Genomic DNA, 25908 nt, shown 5'->3' on the forward strand with positions numbered 1-25908 from the left:
ACCCATGCACCACGTCGTGGCAGATGGTTTTTCTCCAACAATCCTATTTTTTTTATCTATTTAAGTCTTTACTTGATGCTTCTGGAAAACAGGTGTTACATGTAATGGGTTCATGATGGAAAATTTAAATCAACTTATATTAGAGTTCCATTTACTTCCAATCGTGATCATAGTTTCCATTAATAACCATTGGAATCAATCAAAGCTAGTCCAAAATGATCATATAAGCTAGATTAATAATTTAATTTGAAGTTCCATTGGTTCTAAATAATATCATCTTGAATACTATAACTTTCTTAAGAACTTGAATTCTTCAAATAAGGTCCTTACAAGTATTAGTGACATGGTTTTATCTCATCAACTATAATAAAGATAAAGAACTACATTCTAATCTTAAAACAATCATTCGATTCCTAATTCAAGTTCCTATCTCGAATCCCTAAAAATCTAGATTTTCAAACCTTCCATCATGATTTTATCCTAATTCTAACTTGAAAATGAGATAGATGTTGAAGGTAGATTATATCTACAACGTAAAATGAAACAGTAAACCTATTTATCATCTTAAATTGATCATAAATTCATATTTATAAGAAGTCCTAGAATAATAGATGAGATTTAGGGAAAATAAAAGGAAATTGTTACCTTCTTCAACTTAAGTGTGGATTCACACTCTAATTTCTTCGATTGGAACTTAAATTTGACTTTTTGCTCACTTCCAAAATCGTTTTCAATACATCTTCAAACAAAATATTGAGCTCTTGGCACTTTTAGTCCCTCAAATTTTAAGTTTTCTCACTAATAATACCAACTAACTTTTAATTACCAAACAAGTTACAACCTTTAACTTAGAACATACAATAAAAGCTTACTTTGTTAACATATGGACCCAAACTTGGTTAAGGTTATGTCAAAACTAAGTTTCTACTCTCAAACTAATTTTTTTTTCTTCCTTAAATTTAACATTCTAATAACTTTGAAACATTTGAATTCACTGCCTTTTTTATTTCAATTATTTATATATTGTTTTATTTGGTATATTTACTTTTAATTTATCAAAATAATTTCACTTAAATGGTTAAAACTTAACCCCAAAATATGAGGTTACAATTATCCACTATTTTAGGATGATTATGTGAGACTTCTGTCTCTCGAAATCAAAATGAAAAACTAAAATTGTAACTTTCCCAATATTAACCGACTTGAAAATTGTATTTTATGTTTTTGAATTAGAAAGTACTGAAAGGTATCATTCCGCTTTCTTTCATTAAAAAACTCATGAACACCAAAAAAATTTGTTTCTTTTTCACTTCTATCAATTTATTTTCTCTTCCCTCGTTAAATTGAACTCATGAACAATTTTTAAAGACGGATGTGGATTTTTACTTTGATATCTACTTAAGTCTCACTTCCTTTTATCACATGTAATTAATGAACTAGATTATGACCCGCGTAAAACGCAAGAGAACATATAAAAAAATACAAATAAAAGTATAAAAAGTTGGCATAATAATTAAAAAGAAAGTAACAGAAATAGAATTAACGTTATTGGTAACATTGAAAAAAACAATGAAATGCTTGAATATCTATAATCAATGAAGGACCTCTTTGTAAACAATGTTTTTTGTTTTATTAGTTGGACAACCTTCCGTGTCATATATGAGTACCTTCAAGACTATATATTTTTAATTTATACTCTTCTTAGGTTCGGTATCCAGTATCAGTTGTCTTTTTTCTTTCTTGTTGATGTATTAATGAATGCAATACAAATTGGTGCTATTGTTGGAGCTTGTAGTGCTATCATTCGATTTGTTAATGATATTCTAGTAAGTTCATGTATTTTTTCTATAAAATTACAACTTTTTATATTTTCTTCGAGTTAATGTTTTATTATTGATTTGTAATAATAATAATAATAATAATAATAATAATAATAATAATAATAATAATAATAATAATATGATTGGTGTAGGAGGGTCCTCAAACACTTATGGGAATTACATTTGACTCATTGGAACAGGTTATTTTTTAAAAAAAATAACCTTTCAAAAAGAATTATTCCTTCAAGCTCTTTTGCATTTTTTATTGCAGCCACTGATTTTCTTAATTCCAGACATACATGATGTTTACACTCCTCTCCCCTCAAATGTTATTGTTCAACTTTCTAAGGTGATGAAGTTACCAAAGACTGGTGTTGACGATCATTGGACATTAGCAAATAACATAAATGTTTTTTCAAGAATCATGTAAGTAAATCTGTTTCTAACTCAAGTTACGACAATACCCTTTGTAACATCCGAATTTTCAGGGACATTATTGTGTATGTTAATCTTGAGATTTAAGGAGGGACTCGACGAGTTGAGGGACCAACTCGCTGAGTAGAGTCGAGTTGCTCGCGTGGATTTAATGAATGGACTCGACGAGTCAGAGAAGGGACTCGCCGAGTAGGTGCTGGGCAGAGAAACCCTAATTTCGCGGGTTTGGGACCTATTTAAAGGCATTTATAGCCTCATTTGCGGCTACCTTCCCCTGAGAGCAAACCCAAATTGCTATTGGAGCTAGAGAGTGAGAGAGAAGCCCATATGGTGGTTCTTGGTGCATTTCTATGAAGAAGGGTGAAGAGCTTCATGACGGGGAACAAAGGAAGGCAGTGGATCTGTGGTATTGAGTGTTTCAGCTGCTAAGAGAAGGTACAAAGTCCTCATCTTGTTCATTCCTTGTACTAGATCTCATTTTGGGAGTTTTAGGGCTTTGCTTCCATCCTTTTGAATCTATGAGTCGAATGAGACCTGGTTGTGGTTGGAAACCTCAGATCTGGACCTCCTAAGGTCCTTAGAGTCTAGATGTCTCAGCTTTAGTGGTCCAAATGAGGGTTGATGAGCAAAAACCTTCATGAAGAGCATGTATTGGCATTTTGAAGCAATAGCATCATGTATGAACGTAAAGATCGAAGCTTTACGTAATTATTGAGCCTTGGGATGATAGATCTATAGTTTAGAGTGATAGATCTGGTTGAAATCGTCTGAATGAGAAATCAGATCAAAGGGACTCGCCGAGTCCATGACCTGACTCGACGAGTTGGCGAGGGTTTGTCCCGATGGATTGATTGTGCGATAACTCGACGGGTTGGGGGTCAACTCGACGAGTTGAGCCGGACTTTTGAGACTTCTGAGTATACGAGGGGACTCGACGAGTCGCAGGAGTGCACTCGACGAGTCGGGTCAAACTTGGACTGTTGACTCGAGTTTGACTCCTATTGACTTTGGGGTTTTGGTCAACATATGTGATAGAGACCTTGGAGGGGTAAAATGGTCTTTTACCCACTTTAAAGAGTTAGAAAAGAGAAAGAACCGCCTTCGATTATCTGAGTCGTGAAAAGAGTATTAATAAGAGATATCCATCCTTTGTGTTAGGAGGAGGCTAGTTCGAGATCCGAGGGCGAGGTTATTTGCTCACCTGCTAGCCGAGGTGAGTCTTCTTACTATACATTACCTAGAGTGGTATCTATGTGTAGACCGGAGGGTCTTATGTGTTATGTGTATGTTTGAGATTATGTGCATTGTGATATATGTATGCTATGTGTTATATAGACCGGACCGGAGGGTCCAACGACTTACGAGGCCAGAGGGTCCTCGAGTAGACCGGACCGGAGGGTCCAATGATTAAGACCGGACCGGAGGGTCCAACGAGCTAGACCGGACTGGAGGGTCCAACGAGCTACGGGACTGGACGGTCCCGCTGAGACACATTGACCGGAGGGTCATACCGAGTTATAGCCTTGGGTGGCTTATGTGTTGTATGTGGTATTTTAGGGAACTCACTAAGCTTCATGCTTACCGTGTTATGTGTTATGTGTTTCAGGTTCTTATCAGAATCGCGGGAAGGCGCCGGCTTCATTGTACACACAGCTGAGTTGGAGATATGTCTTTGGAGGATCCTGGAGTTGTGACAAACAATTTTGAAATGTGTTGATAAATTGATACTTGCGATTTTTAAGAAAATGTGACATGTGATTTATTGTGTTTTAAAATGAAAAATTTGGTTTGAAAATTTACGTCGTTACAAGTTGGTATCAGAGCCTTGATTTGAGGGATTCGGATGCACCTTCGGGTAAATTTGGACTCAAACTGAGGATTTGAGAAAAAATTTCAAAGAAATGATTTTTCTAAAAACGACCAAGAGTTTCTGAGAGAAAACGAGAAGGAGCAGTGTGTACAATCAGCCAGAGCCCGAACGGTGATTTCCCAAAATACCCTATTTTTGTGTTATGAGATATTTTGTGATATTCCGCATGCTAGAGGATAGGCTAGGTATTTCATATTTTAGGACTAGAGTGGCCTGATTTGTGATGCCTTAGCCTAGGAGTTGCTGTTATCTGTGATGTGCTATTGAGTATATGCTGAGTAACAGTATTCAGCAGGAATCCTTTTTAGAGATAGAGTTTTGAGTAGAGGAGTAATCTAGGAGGGATACCTAGACGAGCATTTGTGGAGTCTACTGAGAGGGTTGTCTCATGCCCACATGGGGTGAAGTTGCTTGAGTTCGGTGATATCCTACGGGTATGAGGAGAGCAAGTAGGATAATAGCCTAGAGGAGTTTTACGTGCTAGTGGAGATTATTCGATGCCCGAATGCTGCTTGCTTCGTGCTTTGTGGAACTCTCGATGACGGGAGTCAGCTACTAAGTGAATAGGACGATATTCAGGAGGTAAATGGTTGGCATCACTAGGAGTTCTTCAGCAGCTGATGGCAGAGAAGTGTGAGCACCTAGGAAGAGCCTAGGGGTGACCGTAGTTAGATGAGTGCGCTGACAGGGTAGGGTATTTCACTGGGGAGCGAACACGAGTAACGGGATGGATGAGCGAGAAGGTTGAGTAGCTACTTAGGAAATCTGGGATGGTCCATGTGGAAGGTATGGGTAGATGTGGCAGGTAGTATGGGCCCGTACTACTGAAAGCAGAGGACCCATACTTGATGCAGGGAATATTCTGGAGATTCTAAGTAGCAGATTGAGAGATGATGTCATGGTTCGAGTACCATGATTGGTAGCAGATTGAGAGGTGATGTCATGGTTCGAGTACCATGATTGGTAGCAGATTGAGAGGTGATGTCATGGTTCGAGTACCATGATTGGTAGCAGATTGAGAGGTGATTTCATGGTTCGAGTACCATGATTGGTAGCAGATTGGGAGGTGATATCATGGTTCGAGTACCATGATTGGTAGCAGATTGAGAGGTGATGTCAAGGTTCGAGTACCATGACCCGTGGCGGTTAGTGTTACTGGTTCTACCAGTTATTCCGTTGTGATTGTCTAGACTGAAATCAGATGTGAAAGAATAAGGGGCCAGAGGGCCATGATGAACGAGTTTTAGTGGAGCATCCCTTAAAAGGGAAATCGAGTTAGCTCCGAGGGATTGTTGGTGAGATGCCAGTTTGAGTCGCAAGACTCAGGGATGAGTAGGGATGGTGCGTTATGGGAGAATACGGTCTGGGCTAAGCGACCGGCCAATGTTGGAGATGTCATTTTCTGTGACCTGAGCGGTGCTATTTCTGTTCCTGTGGGAAACAGGAGAGGTATTGAGATTTTCGGTTTCCAAGGTTGGGGTGAGCCCTGTGGGGTGGCTTTGGTTACGATCTTTCATCAGAGTATTTGGGCAGCATGTCAGCCGAGAGGTAATGTTAGAGCATGAGCAGGTTGTCAGCGGGGACTGGGATGGCCAAGGACAACACCCTATTTGAGTAAAGTAGGGCATGTATTAGCCGTTGCGTCGGACAATCAAGAAGAGGATTTTGGGGCGGTGGCTCTTACTGTCTATGATGAGTATCGAGTGTGGTAATGAGGACTCCACTCTTATTACAACCCACGTGATGGAACGTTGGTTGAAGAGTCGATGATGAGGAATATGTTAGTTCGTTATTTTCAGACTGAGAGTCAGGGTTACGACTGGAAAGTTGAGATGTCCGGTAGTGGGATGGTACGAGATTCTGAATGACTAGAGGTAGTCATGATGAGAAGTTTCTGAGGATTTCATCGGAGATTCGGGGTATTTGGAATTGCTTGACCTCCATCGGGGAGATCATCGAGCATTACGTATCACCTTCCAAGAGTAGGTGCGATGTTATTGGTAAAAACAGTCTGTGGGTTAGATTATTAGTGAACCAATTGGTGAGGGTTCGAACCCTGAGTGGGGGAGAACTGGGTACTTTTGAGGAGATCAGAGATTTGTTCAAGAGCGGTTAGAGAACTGGATAGAGAGGCATGCGGTGCAGATTCTTGAGACCAGGGTTATTGGTGGTCAAGGAGAGGTGCAGAGCGAGATAGTGCATGTGGTACGTGTTTGAGGAAGGATGAGTGTCTCCATGGCAAGTGGCCGTTAGTCGGAGACCTTGTAGTGGTTAGGAATCCTTCAAGGTTAAAATGGTGAATTCGAGGTGGTTGGCTTGTGAGGTTAGTTCGGCGGTTGAGAATTTCTGGTTCAGAGTATGGGCAACCAACTTCAGGGTCGTTATAAGTATTCTTGCATGAGTTTTGAGCAATAGAGGAGGAAGTTTCGGATTGTCATCTTCGTGTTCTGAGTCGTTGGCAATTTCTCTGTGTTTTAATTTGGGAGATGGAGTATTCCGGGGTTACAAGTGGCATGAGAGAAAGACCGGTTGCGAGATTCCGAGGAAGCAATGCGGTATCTGAGTATGATGCCATGAGTATGAGATCAGTGGTAGAGTCAAGACACTGTGAGGCGTTGTGATGGTATTCCGGGGTATCCAAGTTTAATGTCCTAAATCTCGGATTATTTTGAGTTTTGAGTTTGAGATGACTAGTGGTGTATCCAGTGTCTATGGTTCCGGTGGGGGCCCTTCAGCTAATTGACATCAAATGGATTTATTTGAGAATGTGAATTGCAGCGAGAAAAAGAGGTTTTGTCACGACGGTGGTCGTCCGAAGTAGTGATGCTTAGCCTGGAGGGGTGTGTGTGTACCTATCTATGCTGGGCCGCAGGTCATGAGTTAATGATCGCAGTGTGGTGTCAACCTGAGGATGAGATTGTGAAGTGGTAAGAGTAAGTGCGGTAAGACTGCGGGAAGCTGCAGTTTCAATGAGTCAGTGAGAGGTTGTGGTGATGCTACGGGGAGCCGTAGTACTCACTATTCAGTGAGAGGTTGTGGTGATGCTACGGGGAGCCGTAGTACTCACTATCCAGTGAGAGGTTGTGGTGATACTACGGGGAGCCGTAGTACTCACTATTTAGTGAGGGGTGTGGTGATGCTACGGGGAGCCGTAGTACTCACTATTCAGTGAGAGGTCGTTGTGATACTGCAGGGAGCCGTACTACCCACTAGTCAGCGAGAGAATGTTGTGATGAAGTGCTCTCTGTTCAGAGCTTTACGCAGGAGGGTTTTAGGCTTGGGTAGCCCTAATATTTGAGTTTGTGGAAGCCTGGGGTCGAACCAGGGGCGAGACTGGGGTCTCCATGTTTGTTGGAAGTCGTTATATTCCGAATTGAGTAGTGGTTTTCGTGGCCAAAGGGAAGTGAATCAGTGAGGTACGCATGGGTTGCGGGTCATGAGTCATGAGTTGAGTCGTTCATTGGGGCGAGTGGTTCCAGCTCTAGGTCAGATCAAACTCTCGATTTTGAGTTTGGCTCTGGCAGTGCGTTGAGTAGGCAGAATGAGATTCCGGATTCAGAGCTGAATTTCATTTGGAAGGGGGTATTGCTTCCATCTGGTGCCTTAGACCTGAGTGGGTCAATTCGTTGGTGTGAGAAAACCGCGAAACGTATGGGACTAATTGGTAGTAGACGACAGAGGTCGGGGGTGAAACGAATTTCGTATTCGCTTGAGGAAAAGCGAACTTCGTGACTTGTGTGTCACACTGGACCGAGATAGCTAGTGTGGGAAGGAAGTCAGTGAGACATGTTGAGGTATGCAATGGGTAACCCTTGCAGGTTCAACTGCTAGGTCGGGATATGACCTGGTGCTCAGTGTTCAAAGGGATTTGGAGAAGGGAACTGGGGTTTGATTGCAGTTCAGTGGATGAGTCTCTGGTGTGATGTGATCCTTCCATTCCTTGGTATACGATCTGGATTGTTTATCATGTCTGGGACGAGTGATCGGTAGCCAGTTTTGGGCATGGACTTGTTTTATCGGTCCCACTAGAGAATCAGAGGGGCAGTGAGCTATCGGGGTTTGTTATTCGAGGAGCGAATAACGTGGTGACATCTGGAGATGGCGGTTTGGCTGTGTGTCAGGATACTAGAGTTCCAGATTCTTGAGAGTCAGAAGGGGTAGCATAATGGCAGATGGGTCTGTCCTTTTCCAGGGAGGAGTTCCTGTTTGGATTCAGGTGTCCAGAAAGGAAGATAGTTGTGTGGTAGGAGACCCTTTCGATGGTGTTGTTTGGTTATTTGATTAGATCTATATGTTGTGGAGGAGCGATTTCGAGGGCGAAATCTAATTCAAGTGGGGGAGAATTGTAACATCCGGATTTTCAGGGACATTATTGTGTATGTTAATCTTGAGATTTAAGGAGGGACTCGACGAGTTGAGGGACCAACTCGCCGAGTCGAGTCGAGTTGCTTATGTGGATTTAATGAATGGACTCGACGAGTCAGAGGAGGGACTCGCCGAGTAGGTGCTGGGCAGAGAAACCCTAATTTCCCGGGTTTGGGACCTATTTAAAGGCATTTATAGCCTCATTTGCGGCTACCTTCCCCTGAGAGCAAACCCAAATTGCTATTGGAGCTAGAGAGTGAGAGAGAAGCTCATATGGTGGTTCTTGGTGCATTTCTATGAATAAGGGTGAAGAGCTTCATGATGGGGAACAAAGGAAGGCAGTGGATCTGTGGTATCGAGTGTTTCAGCTGCTAAGAGAAGATACAAAGTCCTCATCTTGTTCATTCCTTGTACTAAATCTCATTTTGGGAGTTTTAGGTCTTTGTTTCCATCCTTTTGAATCTATGAGTCGAATGAGACCTGGTTGTGGTTGGAAACCTCAGATCTGGACCTCCTAAGGTCCTTAGAGTCTAGATGTCTCAGCTTTAGTGGTCCAAATGAGGGTTGATGAGCAAAAACCTTCATGAAGAGCATGTATTGGCATTTTGAAGCAATAACATCATGTATGAACGTAAAGATCGAAGCTTTACGTAATTATTGAGCCTTGTGATGATAGATCTATAGTTTAGAGTGATAGATCTGGTTGAAATCGTCTGAATGAGAAATCAGATCAAAGGGACTCGCCGAGTCCATGACCTGACTCAACGAGTTGGCGAGGGTTTGTCCCGATGGATTGATTGTGCGATAACTCGGCGAATTGGGGGTCAACTCGACGAGTTGAGCTGGACTTTTGAGACTTCTGAGGATACAAGGGGACTCGACGAGTCGCAGGAGTGCACTCGACGAGTCGGGTCAAACTTGGACTGTTGACTCGAGTTTGACTCCTGTTGACTTTGGGGTTTTGGTCAACATATGTGATAGAGACCTTGGAGGGGTAAAATGGTCTTTTACCCACTTTAAAGAGTTAGAAAAGAGAAAGAACCGCCTTCGATTATCTGAGTCGTGAAAAGAGTATTAATAAGAGATATTCATCCTTTGTGTTAGGAGGAGGCTAGTTCGAGATCCGAGCGCGAGGTTATTTGCTCACCTGCTAGCCGAGGTGAGTCTTCTCACTATACATTACCTAGATTGGTATCTATGTGCAGACCGAAGGGTCTTATGTGTTATGTGTATGTTTGAGATTATGTGCATTGTGATATATGTATGCTATGTGTTATATAGACCGGACCGGAGGGTCCAACGACTTACGAGGCCAGAGGGTCCTCGAGTAGACCGGACCGGAGGGTCCAACGATTAAGACCGGACCAGAGGGTCCAATGAGCTAGACCGGACTGGAGGGTCCAACGAGCTACGGGACTGGACGGTCCCGCTGAGACACATTGACCGTAGGGTCATACCGAGTTATACCCTCGGGTGGCTTATGTGCTGTATGTGGTATTTTGGGGAACTCACTAAGCTTCGTGCTTACCGTGTTATGTGTTATGTGTTTTAGGTTCTTATGTCTTTGGAGGATCCTGGAGTTGTGACAAACATCTGATTTATTGTGTTTTAAAATGAAAATTTTGGTTTGAAATGTGTTGATAAATTGATACTTGCGATTTTTGAGAAAATGTGACATGTGATTTATTGTGTTTTAAAATGAAAAATTTGGTTTGAAAATTTACGTCGTTACACCCTTGTGTTTGTCTGTCGTGTGTTTATCATAACATTTATTAAGGGTATTAGTATCAATTTATACATATCTTCAAATATAAGTCGATTTTAATCAAGGGGCATGACTACTAGAAAAACAGCCTTTTACGACGCGCGAACCATGACACGCAGTGATTTATGATACGCAAATGTGTGTGTCGAAAAAATAATGTCATCTCTTCCAAAATTTAAAGGATTTAGGACGCGCATTTTTGCGTGCCCTAAAATTAGTGTCTAAAAAAAACACGGAGGGCACCTATAATAAAATGCGTGTCGTCTAAGACCGTCGCTTTTTGTTTCCCTAGTAGCTAGGGCTTTTTGTCAAGAACTTGCCCCGACCGTCCTCCTCTACTGCTCGTTGTCTCTTCAACTTCCCTTTCTCTCCTTCTCACTTCGACAAACCCTTTCTCTTCTTCTCAGTTCTCGACGTCGACAGCTTCTCCCACCTCCGACGTTTCTCTTGGTGCTGGCGCCTCCCACCTCTGACCTCCGTCCAGCCCCGCCCCACCGTCCAACGCTTTCCAGCGACATCCAGCCGGTGGAGCCCCTCCTCTCCGGCAATCTCACATCGCCTGCCCTTGCCAGCAACATTAGGTCTGGTGACCTTAGGCTCACTGCTTCTATTGCTCAAATTTACAATCCCTATGTCTTATTAAGGAATGTTTTTCTTGATTCTAACTTCCTAATGTTTTCGTTCTTCTATAAGAACCCTATCTTGCTAAATCTCTTTTTCTTTCCGGCTTAATTTCTCTCTATTTCATTTACGATCGAAGGAACAAACTTCCGATTTTTGGTGAAACTAACAATTGATGATGTGTGATTAGGTGAAATAATCGACTAGGGTTAATTAGGAACAAAGACACATGGAAACGGGAAAGGGGATGAACAAGAAACACACAATATGTTTGATTAGGTGAAATCATCGGTTTTGTCAATTTTCTTGCCATCATTGGTACTACCGGAAAGCTTAGTTGGCAGGAGGAGCCGCTTCACTTTGGCGGTCAAGAATAAAGATCATAACCTGTTATTTGTTTGTAACAGCGTGTTCCCTTATATGATGCAAGTGCCAATGTGTTAAGAGGAGAGTTCCTTCATGGAGGTGCAGTTCTTGATTGCTGCTTTCATGATGATACCTCTGGTTTTAGTGCTAGTGCAGATAACACTGTCACAAGGTATGACTAAATGATGCATATACTTTCTTGGATTATTGACTTATCTTTTTCTTGACTAAGTTTCAAGCTACATTCCTTTTACATCTCTCAGGCTTGTTTTTGACCACGAAAGGGAGGATCTTTTGGGACGCCATGATGCCCATGTTCGCTGTATCGAGTACTCTTATGCAACAGGTTAGTGTCATTCATTCCATCATTTGTTTTCATTTTGTTAATATCATCATACATTTATACTTTCCTTTCCTTCTATTACATCATTGTGTTTTCAATTCTTTTTCTTGTTGGTGGTTTTTAGGGCAAGTGATTACAGGGAGTTGGGACAAAACTTTGAAGTGTTGGGACCCACGTGGTGGAGGTGCACAGGAGCGTGCAATGGAGTTTTTTGATGCAATGGCACCAATTATTTTCTGTTTGCAGTATTTCTCATAGCTTTTAGTATAATTTATCACATTCAAAATAAGTCTCTTCGATCACAAAAACCAAAGTGTGTTCCAAAATCTCTCTTTTCTCTTTTCTTCAAAGTTTGGGAGTGCTTGACGAGGAATAATTTTGAATTTTCAATGATCATATGATGTGTAGTTAGTACTATTTCATCTTCATATCTAAAATAATAAACAATATGAACATTTAGCATGTGATGTATCATGTAGGTGATTAGTTTAGTGTAGGATCTTATTTATGGAGATGTAGAACATTACTATGTGTGATATGATCTGATCATTTGATATTGATATACTTATGATTGCTTGTTACTCGGTTTGCAGAGGTGAAGGGAAGTCAAATCATCTTTTATGCGGGTAAGGTGGCAAAATCAAAGAGAATTTGAAATCTTTATACTTATCTTTGCTTTGTAAATCTTGTCATTCGTGCAATTGGCCAGCTTCTTCAAGTAGCAGATATCAAAAGCCTGAAATCTTTAGGAGCCACTACACATCTTAATGTTTCAGGTTTTCCTCTCAGTAACAACTTTATGTTATTTTATTTTTTGAAAAAAAGCTGATGAAGTTTGTGTTTTGTAGAAAATTTTCCATCTGGTGATATAGTTGCTCTTGTTTACTTATGGAATCCTTTGACCATAATCACTTGTTTGGGATATTCAACATCACCAATCGAAAATCTAGTGACTGTATTATCAATATATGGGGCTTGCATGAGTAAGACCTTTTAAACCCTTTAATTTATAATTACTATTTTATATTTCTAATAATAATAATAGGATTAATGTTCTTGATTCTAATTGCAACAGCACTTGTTCCATTGGCTGCTTTTGGATGGGTGATTGCATCTCATTTGTCTCTCTATCCTGTTATTCTAGTCATTCATGTATGACAAATCTAGTGACTGTATTATCAATATATATGGGGCTTGCATGAGTAAGACCTTTTAAACCCTTTAATTTATAATTACTATTTTATATTTCTAATAATAATAATAGGATTAATGTTCTTGATTCTAATTGCAATAGGACTTGTTCCATTGGCTGCTTTTGGATGGGTGATTGCATCTCATTTGTCTCTCTATCCTGTTATTCTAGTCATTCCTGTATGAAAAATTGACAATTATACCCTTTTCCTCTCCTTTTACTACATTAACCTTCAATTCTTTTACATGATATATATATATATATATATATATATATATATATTCAGTTGGTTCTTTTAGTAGGTTCTGGTCTTGATACACCACCAAGGAAACTGTTCCCATATATTATTGATGCTCAGATTCAGAATAGAAAATCATTAAATCCAATAATTTTCTCATGAAGACGAGTTTTTCTTTTCTTTTTGTGGGCTTCCATTTGGGCATTTTATGTCCTAATCCTATGTGGCATTTCTCTAAAAGATTACAGTAGTCTTGGGGAGATGTTCAAAAGGCTTGTTAAGATGATGTTTTGTAGGTTATGCACTTAGCTCTGTAGAAGGTCGTGTTGCAATGGAGTTTTTTGATGCCATTAACAGAACTTTGCAATTCAAGGTAACTTCACCAGAGGCAGCTCTGGTTTTTCTTCAAGCATGGAAGTAAGTTCAGAAATTACCCATCTATAATTTCAAGTTGCAATGGCTCCATGCCATCTTTTTATTTATTTCTTTATTTTTAGTCGATTGACCAGTTACTCTCATGTCATCTACAATCATAGAGCTGCTGGGACCCCAAATGTGAAGGTAGCTGCAGTTGGAACTGGTACAGCAACCATATTTCATGAAGCTACACCTTCATCTGAGCAGTTTATTGAAGTTGCCTTTACTCCATCAAAAGGTACTATCTGTAAATAAATTTCTTCCTTCTAAATTCCATACTATCACTCCAAACATCTGTAGAAGATAAAATTTAGTTTTATGATCTTCTTTCACAGCAACTGGCAAGGTTCTTGCTTCAGAGCCTCCAAAGCAAGGGAATGAAAGATGCACTGTGTTGTATCCTGCCTCTGCAAAAGTTGGTCATGATATAGGTACACCCTTTAACTCCTTAGTTTATTTCTCTTCCATAACATTTCATCTTCATAATTATATATGTTTATACATATGACATTTTCACTATCTCATGAGGTCATATATGTACTAAAATCAAACAGAGGAAGGTCTTTCTAAGCGTGGATTCCACATCACAAGATTGAATAGTTACAAAAAGTTTTAGTTCTGACAAATTTTTGATGTGGCATTTCACATTCTTATTAATATCAAGGGAAGTTATGTTACATTATTTTTGGTTTGTTGTACTTTAGGAACCTGTACAACATGTGGATCAAACCATTCTACAACAAGCACTCTCTGCTTCTGTAGTTGCAGTTGCATCACCTTCTACAGTTGGGTAATTAATATTCTGATGCTAAATTCTCTTACTATTTTCTTTGTATTTCAGCTTATATTTTCTCTTATTCTACAACACTGCTTTGGTGGATCTTCTACCTGAACCACAGACATGGGAGGGTTCTGTTGCATGCATTGGTGAAACCACTGCTTCAGCTGCTAGAAAATTAGGCTTAACAAATGTATACCACCCATCTACCCCCTGGTCTTCACGGGTAATATATAATTATATATGTAACATCCGGATTTCCAGGTATCATAATTTAAATATTTATTTTGAGTTGAGAAGAGGGACTCGACGAGTTGATGCCTAGACTCGTCGAGTAGGATCGCGATTGATGACTCGGATTAATGAATGGACTCGACGAGTCAGTGAGGCGACTTGACGAGTCCGCGCTGTTGGCAGAAACCCTAAATCTTTGGGCCTGAGCCCTATTTAAAGGCATTTATAGCCTTCAGTGGCGGCTACCTTCCCAGAAGAAAGAACCCTAGCATATTTGAGCGTGGGTAGTGAGAGAGAGAGAGAGAGAGAGAGAGCCATCTTGATCTATTTGTTGTGATTTTGCTAAGGAGGAGAAGTGATCCAGCAAGAAGGACCAAAGGAGGTTGTTGTTCTGAGACTTTCAAGCAAGGAAGCTTCACTTTGAGGTAGCAATTCGGCCCTTTTCTTCTTTATTGTGTAGGCTTCTTGAATCAAGGGTTTCTTTACCCTTTCTTGAGTTGGAATAAGAGCATGAGAGGTCCTAATGTGAAATAGACCTTAGATCTGGACCTTGAGAGGTCCAGAGAGCCCCAAACATCCAACTTTATGTAGTTCCTTTTTGGGTTTTAGAACATGGTTGTCATATTAGGGCTAAATCATCATATATAGCCATATGAGTGTTGCATGAGCATAAAGTTTGGACCTTTACGTAACTTTTGAGTGTTAGAAGGCCAGATCTATAAGTTAGAGAAACAGATCTGACCTTAGAAGGTCGTTTGAGCATTCTCATGGAAGAAACTCGCCGAGTCCATGAGCGGACTCGACGAGTCGGATCGTGTTGCACCACGATTCGTGATCAGTGGTAACCCGTCGAGAGAAAGGTTAACTCGACGAGTCGAGTGAGGCCTTAGGAGGATTCAGAGGACACGCATGGACTCGCCGAGTCACCTGAGTGCAGTCGACGAGTCTGGTCAAAGTTGGACCGTTGACTGGGGTTGACTTTTAGGGTTTGGTCAACATTTGGACATTGGACCATTGGAGGGGCAAAATGGTATTTTCCCCTTCTGAGAGAATATAGGGAGGGACTAGTCTAGCCTTTGAGAGCCGTATTAATTAGAGATAATTACTTTATGTGATTAGGCGGAGGCTAGATCAGATATTCGAGTTCGAGACTTTCCGAGATTACCTGAGGTGAGTCTTCTCACTATACATTACCTAGAGTGGTAACTATGTGCAGACCGGAGGGTCTTATGTGTTATGTGTATGTTGAGTTTATGTGCTTGTAATATATGTATGCTATGTGTTATATAGACCGGACCGGAGGGTCCTACGATTTAGACCGGACCAGAGGGTCCAACGATTTAGACCGGACCGGAGGGTCCAACGAGCTAGACCGGACTGGAGGGTCCAACGAGCTACGGGACTGGAGGGTCCCGCTGAGACACATTGACCAGAGGGTCATACCGAGTTATAGCCTCGAGTGGCTTATGTGTTGTATGTGGTATTTTGAGGAACTCACTAAGCATTTATGTTTACCGTGTTATGTGATATGTGTTTCAGGTACCAGCGAGGATCGCGGGAAGGCGTCGTCATGATTTGTACACACTGGCAGAGAATTATGTTTTGAGATTCTGGGATATGTTTTATTATGATGACATTTGATACATGAGATTTTGAGAATATTATATGAGTTTTATTATGTGGAAAAATGAAAAATTGTTTTAAAATTTACGTCGTTACAAGTTGGTATCAGAGCCTTGGTTTGGGGGATTCGGATGCACCTTCGGGCATATGTGAACTCAAACTGAGGATTTGAGAAATTTTGCATAAAAGAAACAATTTTTCTAAAAAGAGAAAAAGATTCTTGAGAAACGCAGAACGGAGCAGTGTGTACAATCAGCCAGCGGCCGAACGGTGATTTCCCAAAATACCCTTACATTATGTGTTATGAGATATTATGTGATATGTTATGCATGCTAGAGTAGGCTAGGTATTCATAGTTAGGACTAGAGTGGGCCTGATTTGTGATTCCTTAGCCTAGGAGTTACTGCTACTATGAGATACTTCGAGAGTGAGTAGGTAGCAGCGAGGAGCTTATGAGTGGTCTACTGGAGGGTAGCCTAAGTTTAGTGAGATATAGAGTACTTGTGATCTGGGATCCTAGGAGGAGGACTTGGGGTGAATACTGATGCGTTGTGGAAGGTAGTATAGGGCCCGTACTACTGGAAACACCGGAGGGTGAGCAGTCCAAGTAAGAATCCTTTGGGTACTAAAGAACAAGTAGGGTTGAGTATCGAGTGCGAGTATACTCGAGCGAGTTTCTGACTTCTTTTGTGTTGCATTTCAAAGACATCATGGTTGGGACGCGCCACCACCCAGGGGGCAGTGGTACCAGTCGTACCAGTGATGAGGAGATCCGTAGGTTGATTCACGAGGAGGTGGCCGCAGCCATACGAGCGGAGATTCCTGAGATGTTTGGGTCTATCAAGACCACTTTGATTGAGACGTTTGACGAGCAGTATGCTTCTCTCACCTAGGCTGCTGTTGCTGCAGCCACCGCAGCCGTCACCGCTGCCAGGCCACAGGGGGTGACTCGTTGCTGTACCGAGAGTTCAACAACACGAAGCCACCAGAGTTTGATGGGACTCATGATCCGATAGCCGCAATGAGGTGGATCTCTGACATTGAGGGATGCTTCTACACCTGTTCTTGTCCGGAGCATTTGAGAGTTCGGTTCGCGTTGAACCAGCTTCGCTTGGGAGCAAAGGACTGGTGGAAGTTTGTTACGGCAGACTTCACTCCTGCAGAGATTACAGCGGTGACCTGGGAGAGGTTCACCACCATGTTCCGAGATGAGTATGTTCCCCCGGTGGAGAGGGAAAGATTGGCGTAAAAGTTCTTGTCCCTCAAGCAGGGGACGGAGTCCGTGACTGTGATTACACGGATGTTTCATGAGAGGGTGTTGTTTTGCCCTGAGCACGTGTCTACCGAGCAGGCACGTATGAGCCGATATCTGAGCATACTGAGGAGGGACATTCGTGATTTCGTGGCGAACTCGACATACCGGACATTTGCCGAGCTCCAGGCGAATGCCCGGAAGAGGGAGATTGAGCTAGAGACTCAGGCCAGGGAGGAGGCCGAGTCTCAGAGGAGGGATAGGCGGCCGGTACAGTCTCAGCCGGCAGCCAAGCGGGCGAAGCCCGCTGATTCGAGATCTAGAGGTCCGAAGGGCCGCACTTGCGGGAAGTGCAGCAAGAGCCATGATGGGACGTGCAGAGCGGGTGTGTGCTACAAGTGTGGGAAGGAGGGGCATATCGCGAGGGATTGCCCCAAGGGATTTTCGGTTTGCTTTCACTGCAATCAGACAGGCCATCAGAAGGCCGAGTGCCCGCAGCTACTTCAGGGATCTGCACCTGCTGCTAGAGCTACCGAGGTCCGGCCAGCGAAGGCCGAGGCACCGAAGGCTCGCGGGAGAGCCTTTCAGTTGACAGCGGAGGAGGTCCGTGCAGCGCCCGTTGTCGTAGCTGGTATGTATTCTTTTATTTACTTATACTGAGTTTGAGATATTTTGCTTATTTTGTGGTATGCATAGGTACTTTTTCTGTGAGTTCTGTACCTGCTTTGGTGTTATTTGACTCGGGTGCGATTCGATCTTTCGTGTCATTAGCGTTTAGCCAGCACATCTGTACCCGACGAGAGGCGTTGAGTCGACCTCTACGAGTTTCTATAGCTGACGAGCGAGCGGTTTATGCTACTGATATGATTCGAGGATGTGTACTCGATATTTTCGGTGTTGAGTTCCCGATAGATCTGGTACCGATTGCGATGGGTGATGTCTGTGTCATCGTGGGCATGGACTGGTTGAGCCGTTTTGGAGCTGTTATAGACTGCGAGCGGCAGTTGGTGACCATACGAGACCCTAGTGTGGGAGTACTTACAGTGTATGGCGAGGGTACCCGGTCTCGGTCAGCATTTTATTCGGCTGCCAGAGCGAGACAGAGTCTACAGCAGGGCTGTAGAGGGTTTGTAGCCTATGTGATGGATACACGAGTTGCCGCAGAGAGGCCGAGTTCTGTCGGTGAGGTACCGATAGTGCGAGAGTTTCCGGATGTTTTCCCCGAGGATTTGTCGGGTGTGCCTCCCGAGAGGCAAGTGGAGTTCCGCATCGATTTGGTTCCGGGGGCAGCACCTATTGCCAAGGCACCCTATCGCCTTACACCACCGGAGATGCATGAGTTATCCTCACAGCTTCAGGAGCTGTTGGGGAAGGGATTCATCCGACCGAGTAGCTCGCCGTGGGGAGCGCCGATCCTTTTTGTCAAGAAAAAGGATGGTTCACACCGGATGTGCATTGATTATCGGGAGTTGAACAAATTAACGGTCAAGAACCGTTATCCATTACCGAGGATCGACGATCTGTTCGATCAGTTGCAGGGTGCGGCTTGGTTTTCCAAGATAGACTTGAGGTCTGGATATCACCAGATGAGGGTGCATGATGAGGATATCCAGAAGACAGCCTTTAGGACTCGTTATGGGCATTACGAGTTCGTGGTGATGCCTTTTGGGCTCACCAATGCACCAGCGGCGTTCATGGACCTCATGAACCGAGTATGCAGGCCGATGTTGGATCGATCGGTGATTGTGTTCATCGACGACATTCTAGTGTATTCGAGGACCAGAGAGCAGCATGAGGAGCACCTGAGGGAGATCCTTGGAGTATTGAGATCGGAGAGGCTTTATGCCAAATTCTCCAAGTGTGATTTCTGGTTACGAGAGGTCCAGTTCCTGGGACATCTCGTTAATCAGAATGGGATATTGGTCGATCCGGCAAAGATTGAGGCTGTCATGAGTTGGGAGGTGCCGAGATCCCCCACCGAGATCAGGAGTTTTCTGGGGTTGGCCGGCTACTATCGGAGATTTATCCGGGATTTCTCCAAGATTGTCGTTCCCCTCACCAGATTGACCCGGAAGGGCATTGCTTTTTCTTGGGGTCCAGAGCAGCAGACCTCGTTTGAGACCCTTCGCCAGAGACTATGCGAAGCTCCAGTGTTAGCCCTTCCGGAGGGAATGGAGGATTTTGTGGTTTACTGTGATGCGTCTATATCAGGGTTGGGTGCGGTGCTTATGTAGGGAGGGCACGTGATAGCATACGCATCGACGTAGCTGAAGCCTCATGAGACGAGGTATCCCACCCACAATTTGGAGTTAGGGGCAGTGGTGTTCGCCCTCAAGATATGGCGCCATTATCTGTATGGGGTCCAGTGTACTGTATACACGGACCACAAGAGTTTGAAGTATCTGATGGATCAGCCCAACCTGAACATGTGTCAGAGGAGATGGTTGGATGTGGTAAAGGATTATGACTGTGAGATCCTGTAACACCCGGGCAAGGCTAACATAGTAGCCGATGTCCTGAGCCGCAGGGCGGAGAGTGCCCCGATTCGAGACATATGTATGAGGATAACGGTGATGACTCCGGTGTTGGACATTATACGAGAGGCCCAAGCAGAGGCTGTGAGACCGGAGAACCGCAAAAGGGAGCGGTTGATTGGACAGGTGTCTGAGTTTGTGACAGATAGTCGAGGGCTCATGACCTTTCGTGGTCGGATTTGGGTGTCGTATACGGGCAGGACACGTAGCACTCTGTTGGAGGATGCGCATAGATCGAGATTTTCGATCCATCCTGGGGCCACTAAGATGTATTTGGACCTAAAGAGAGACTACTGGTGGCCCTGTATGAAGAGGGATGTTGCATGGGTAGTAGAGAGGTGCTTGACCTATCGCCGGGTTAAGGCCGAGCACCAGCGTCCGCATGGCAAGTTGTAGCCACTAGAGGTTCCCTAGTGGAAGTGGGAACATATTTCTATGGATTTTATCACCAAATTGCTGAGGACCGCGAGGGGTGTTGATGCAATTTGGGTGATTGTGGACCGGCTGACGAAGAGCGCTCACTTCCTTGCTATCAGTGAGAGCTCTTCTGCGAAGAGGCTGGCAGAAATGTATGTGAGAGAGGTGGTGTCGCAGCATGGGGTGCCGATCTCGATTGTGTCAGACCGAGATGTACGTTTTACTTCCAGGTTCTGGAAGAAGTTTCATGAGGAGTTGGGTACGACATTGCATTTCAGTACTGCTTACCACCCACAGACGGACGGGCAGAGTGAGCGGACGATTCAGACACTCGAGGACATGCTTCGGGCATGTGTTATGGACTTCGGTGGAAGTTAGGACACATACCTACCTTTGGCTGAGTTTTCTTACAACAACAGCCACCATTCGAGTATTGGTATGCCTCCCTTTGAGCTTTTATATGGGAGGAGGTGTCGGAACCCCATCTGTTGGGGAGAGGTAGGGCAGCGAGTGATGGGTAGCACTGAGATAGTGCTTAAGACGACTGAGCAGATACAGCAGGTCAGGCAGAGGTTACTGACATCCCAGAGCCGTCAGAAGAGTTATGCGGATAGGCGGCGATCCGAGCTCGAGTTCCAGGTTGGAGATTTCATACTCCTGAAGGTATCTCCTTGGAAATGAGTGATACGATTCAGGAAGAGGGGCAAGTTGGGGCCCCGATACATTGGTCCGTTCAGGGTGACCACGAGGGTGGGTAAGGTAGCATACCGTTTAGAGCTGCCTGCGGAGTTGAGCCAGATTCATGATACCTTCCACGTATCCCAGTTGAGGAAGTGTATAGCCGATGAGACGGCAGTAGTGCCGCTAGAGGATATTCAGGTGGATGCGAGCCTGAATTACATTTAGAGGCCGATCGCTATCTTGGATCGGAAGATCAAGGTTCTGAGGAACAAGGAGGTGCCTCTGGTTCAGGTCCAGTGGCAACATCGGACAGGGTCCGAGCTGACTTGGGAGCCAGAGACAGAGATGCGGGAGCAGCACCCAGAGTTGTTTGCAGAGTAAGACTTCGAGGGCGAAGTCTGATTCTATTGGAGGAGAATTGTAACATCCGGATTTCCAGGTATCATAATTTAAATATTTATTTTGAGTTGAGAAGAGGGACTCGACGAGTTGACGCCTAGACTCGTCGAGTAGGATCGCGATTGATGACTCGGATTAATGAATGGACTCGACGAGTCGGTGAGGCGACTCGACGAGTCCGCGTTGTTGGCAGAAACCCTAAATCTTTGGGCCTGAGCCCTATTTAAAGGCATTTATAGCCTTCAGTGGCGGCTACCTTCCCAGAAGAAAGAACCCTAGCATATTTGAGCGTGGGTAGTGAGAGAGAGAGAGTCATCTTGATCCATTTGTTGTGATTTTGCTAAGGAGGAGAAGTGATCCAACAAGAAGGACCAAAGGAGGTTGTTGTTCTAAGACTTTCAAGCAAGGAGGCTTCACTTTGAGGTAGCAATTCGGCCCTTTTCTTCTTTATTGTGTAGGCTTATTGAATCAAGGGTTTCTTTACCCTTTCTTGAGTTGGAATAAGAGCATGAGAGGTCCCAATGTGAAATAGACCTTAGATCTGGACCTTGAGAGGTCCACAGAGCCCCAAACATCCAGCTTTATGCAGTTCCTTTTTGGGTTTTAGAACATGGTTGTCATATTAGGGATAAATTAGCATATAGAGCCATATGAGTGTTGCATGAGCATAAAGTTTGGACCTTTACGTAACTTTTGAGTGTTAGAAGGCCAGATCTATAAGTTAGAGAAACAGATCTGACCTCAGAAGGTCGTTTGAGCATTCTCATGGAAGAAACTCGCCCAGTCCATGAGCGGACTCGACGAGTCGGATCGTGTTGCACCACGATTCGTGATCAGTAGTAACCCGTCGAGAGAAAGGTTAACTCGACGAGTCGAGTGAGGCCTTAGGAGGATTCAGAGGACACGCATGGACTCGTTGAGTCACCCGAGTGTACTCGACGAGTCTGGTCAAAGTTGGACCGTTGACTGGGGTTGACTTTTAGGGTTTGGTCAACATTTGGACATTGGACCATTGGAGGGGCAAAATGGTATTTTCCCCTTCTGAGAGAATATAGGGAGGGACTAGTCTAGCCTTTGAGAGCCGTATTAATTAGAGATAATTACTTTATGTGATTAGGCGGAGGCTAGATCAGATATTCGAGTTCGAGACTTTCCGAGATTACCCGAGGTGAGTCTTCTCACTATACATTACCTAGAGTGGTAACTATGTGCAGACCGGAGGGTCTTATGTGTTATGTGTATGTTGAGTTTATGTGCTTGTGATATATGTATGCTATGTGTTATATAGAACGGACAGGAGGGTCCTACGATTTAGACCGGACCAGAGGGTCCAACGATTTAGACCGGACCGGAGGGTCCAACGAGCTAGACCGGACTGGAGGGTCCAACGAGCTACGGGACTAGAGGGTCCCGCTGAGACACATTGACTAGAGGGTCATACCGAGTTATAGCCTCGAGTGGCTTATGTGTTGTATGTGGTATTTTGGGGAACTCACTAAGCATTTATGCTTACCGTGTTATGTGATATGTGTTTCAGGTACCAGCGATGATCGCAGGAAGGCGCCGGCATGATTTGTACACACTGGCAGAGGATTATGTTTTGAGATTCTGGGATATGTTTTATTATGATGACATTTGATACATGAGATTTTGAGAATATTATATGAGTTTTATTATGTGGAAAAATGAAAAATTGTTTTATAATTTACGTCGTTACAATATATAATATTATAATTCCTCTCATATTATTTATTATATTCTTATTATTATTATTATTATAACTTCGCGTGTTTATTTACCCTTTGCATTTGACAGATGGGTTGACACCATTTTTGATGCTTTACATGTACATAATCATCTCTCAAATGTCTAAAACCAAGGTAGCTTGTTATTACAATTTACTGTTATACCCTTTTTGACCATGTTTTATTTCTTGTTTCCAGTTTAAAGTACCTTTTTTATGCAAGAATTTGAGAGCTGATGCATATGATCACTAAATGAGGGAGTACATTACAATTTACAAGAACAAATTACATCTCTGTACATATATAGTACATTACAATTTACAAGAACAAATTACATCTCTGTACATCCCTATAATAAATATTATGTAATATCAGCAATGTGTTACATTTACTTACTATTGGAATGATTATTTGTATTTGACATATTAGTGCAATGTATTATCTTTATTGTTTATGGTATTTTATTTTGTATTATGAGACTTTTAATGTGTTATTTAATTTGAAAATTAGTAAATCTATCAAAATATATAATTTTAAAAACATTTAAAATTATGACACGCAAAAATGCGTGTCGTCTTCCTTTATGACATGGCCTTCCTTGATACGCATTGCGTGTCATAAACACGCGCGGCGTAAGGTTACGACACGCAAATGCGTGTCGTCTTCCTTTATGACAGGGCCTTCCTTGATACGCATTGCGTGTCATAACTGGGCGTCGTAAATGTGTGTCATAAATGCGCGTCGTAAATAGACGACGCGCAAAAGCGCGTCTCGTTATGACAGGGCCTTCCTTGACATGCATTTGCGCGTCGTCTGAGCGTTTTACGACACGCATTGCGCGTCATAAAAGGCTATTTTTCTAGTAGTCGCAAAATACTCATTTTTCTTGAGTTGGCAAAAAACTTTAACCTGGAGAACACAAGTGCGACCTATATGAAAACTGTCAAAAAGTTATCTTTTTAGTTGAATTATCTATCATTTTTCATTTTCATTTAAGTTCTTTTGGGGATTAAACAAAAGGAAAAACAACATAATTTCGTTGTATGAAAAAAATTCGGAGTATAAGGCTACAATTGGTATAAAACTCAACAATGATAGTTAATAACATTGGCCTAACTCATCTAATTTTGTATCATACACTAAAAGAACAAATAAAAGAATAAAAAAAGCAGCCGCAATGAAAACTTGTTTTGTGTCGCAATAAGTTGGCATAAAACTCAATAGTTCTTGAATATAGGAAGAGTCTACTCTTCAAAAATGAAATTGGAAACTATAATAAGTAACCAGTTCGTGTAGATGTGCAGTCCGTAAGCAAATCCAACCGCCCGAGTATACCTGAAGGGCTAATTTTCTTATGAAAGAGCATGACAAAATCACCAATGAGAAATTCCTTTGGTGGCAAGGTAAAAAGCTTTTTGAATGTCGAATTCCTATGAGGTGACTTCAGATTGAGCTGTCAAGAAGTTAGAATGATTCGTATAGATGTGCAGTCCGTAATCAATATATTGCAAAAGTTAAAAGATTTTTACAAAAAAATGAAAATAAAACGCCCTAAAAAAAGAACTGTAAAAGGGTCATTTACCAAACTTTAGATGGTTGCAAAAAAGAAACGCTCTTTGTTCATACTTACTTCACACTAACATCATTTTAATAATGAAAATGTCAATTTACCTATAAAAAAATAAAAATAAATAAGAAAATAAATAAATAAGTCAAACCTGAGATCATTTTTGACAACATATGCATCCGACTCAACTATATTGGATCTTGAAAAGCAAATGTATTGGTTAATTCAAGTGAAGGATATGGAATGGATTTTCCAACATCCATTTTTTGGATAACATCCACTTTTATATCCCTTTTATACATACTTCTGTTTTCAATTCTTGTTTCTATTAAAAAAATACAAAGTTATACAACCATATAAACCAAATAAGAATTGCACTTTTAGAAAGCATGCATATTATGGAATAAGGTTAGGACATGTTCGTTCTTCAAATGTAAGAATCTTAAGAATGACCTAACTACAAAGATTCCGAAGTATATGTCCCACAGTTGGTCTTTAATTCCAGTGTAGGGGATTGTATCCCATTACCTCGATGATATATTATCTAAGAAAATAAGAAATAAGGTTAAATGGAACTTGATGGCAAAACGCCATTCTTTCGTTGGTTATATTGAAAAATATATAAATTTTATAAATTCTTGGAAGTGGATATATTCTGTTTTGATAATCAACCTTCTACACATCAAAATCCCAAATTTTCCCGATGATAAACTTTGATAGTACATGATCATTACAATTTTTTTTGTCTCAATAGCTTAAGCATCTAATAACGACTTAAGGATATGAATATAAACTAAAGAACTACATACAATACACACCTAATAACCTCAAATGCTCTAGAGCTTCAAATATTCTTCTCACACTTCTTCTCTCAACTTTTACATATTGACGCCATGTCTCCAATGGGTTGAAGCGCTTCAAGACTTATGAAATTGTTCATAATTTGCAATTATAGCAAAATACTTTTTAATCTTAATCCAAATATAAATTCTATTCGAGTACCTAAAAAACTACATTATGGTGACCCTGCTTTACAGCATTAGAAAAATAAATAAAAAAATTCATACCTTTTTTGCAACTTTTTCATAAATTGCATGAAAAGATCTATCAATCTTTTTCTGGTCAAGGATTTAATCTCCCTCGTCATACCAAAATCATAGTATATTAATGATTCATGATTCATGATTCATCCGAGCCAATTGCAAGGTTTCTAGGATGAGGATCAACATGAAAGAAACCGATTGGT

At 42.1% G+C, this 25908-nt stretch overlaps 1 protein-coding gene and 2 long non-coding RNA genes across 3 annotated transcripts; all 3 read left to right on the plus strand.

Annotated features, from left to right (window-relative positions):
• The first annotated feature begins 1754 nt into the window (after positions 1–1754).
• LOC145139414 (mitotic checkpoint protein BUB3.1-like) lies at positions 1755–11843 on the plus strand. The gene is made up of 6 exons (XM_079073244.1): positions 1755–1826; positions 1973–2020; positions 2092–2229; positions 11284–11414; positions 11506–11588; positions 11710–11843. The coding sequence occupies exons 1-6, from the start codon at positions 1755–1757 to the stop codon at positions 11841–11843; spliced, it is 606 nt and encodes a 201-aa protein (XP_078929370.1).
• A 588-nt stretch (positions 11844–12431) lies between these two features.
• LOC145140922 (uncharacterized) lies at positions 12432–13116 on the plus strand. Its single transcript, XR_013722351.1, has 3 exons — positions 12432–12568; positions 12880–12956; positions 13064–13116. It is a non-coding gene; the product is annotated as an uncharacterized LOC145140922 (long non-coding RNA).
• Positions 13117–13778: 662 nt separating this feature from the next.
• LOC145140921 (uncharacterized) lies at positions 13779–14423 on the plus strand. The gene is made up of 3 exons (XR_013722349.1): positions 13779–13863; positions 14137–14222; positions 14332–14423. It is a non-coding gene; the product is annotated as an uncharacterized LOC145140921 (long non-coding RNA).
• Positions 14424–25908: the final 11485 nt, after the last annotated feature.

Source organism: Lactuca virosa, chromosome 9 (genome assembly GCF_052849685.1).
Source record: "Lactuca virosa cultivar CGN04683 chromosome 9, Lactuca_virosa_CGN04683_v6, whole genome shotgun sequence".
Lineage (NCBI taxonomy): Eukaryota > Viridiplantae > Streptophyta > Magnoliopsida > Asterales > Asteraceae > Lactuca > Lactuca virosa.

Excerpts from the sequence above, each read along its gene's own strand:
- LOC145139414 (XM_079073244.1), top strand. The coding sequence starts at position 1,755 with ATGAATGCAATACAAATTGGTGCTATTGTTGGAGCTTGTAGTGCTATC. Across the intron at positions 2,230-11,283 it reads CATTAGCAAATAACATAAAT|CGTGTTCCCTTATATGATGC; the intron begins GTTTTTTCAAGA and ends TGTTTGTAACAG. Across the intron at positions 11,589-11,709 it reads CGAGTACTCTTATGCAACAG|GGCAAGTGATTACAGGGAGT; the intron begins GTTAGTGTCATT and ends GGTGGTTTTTAG.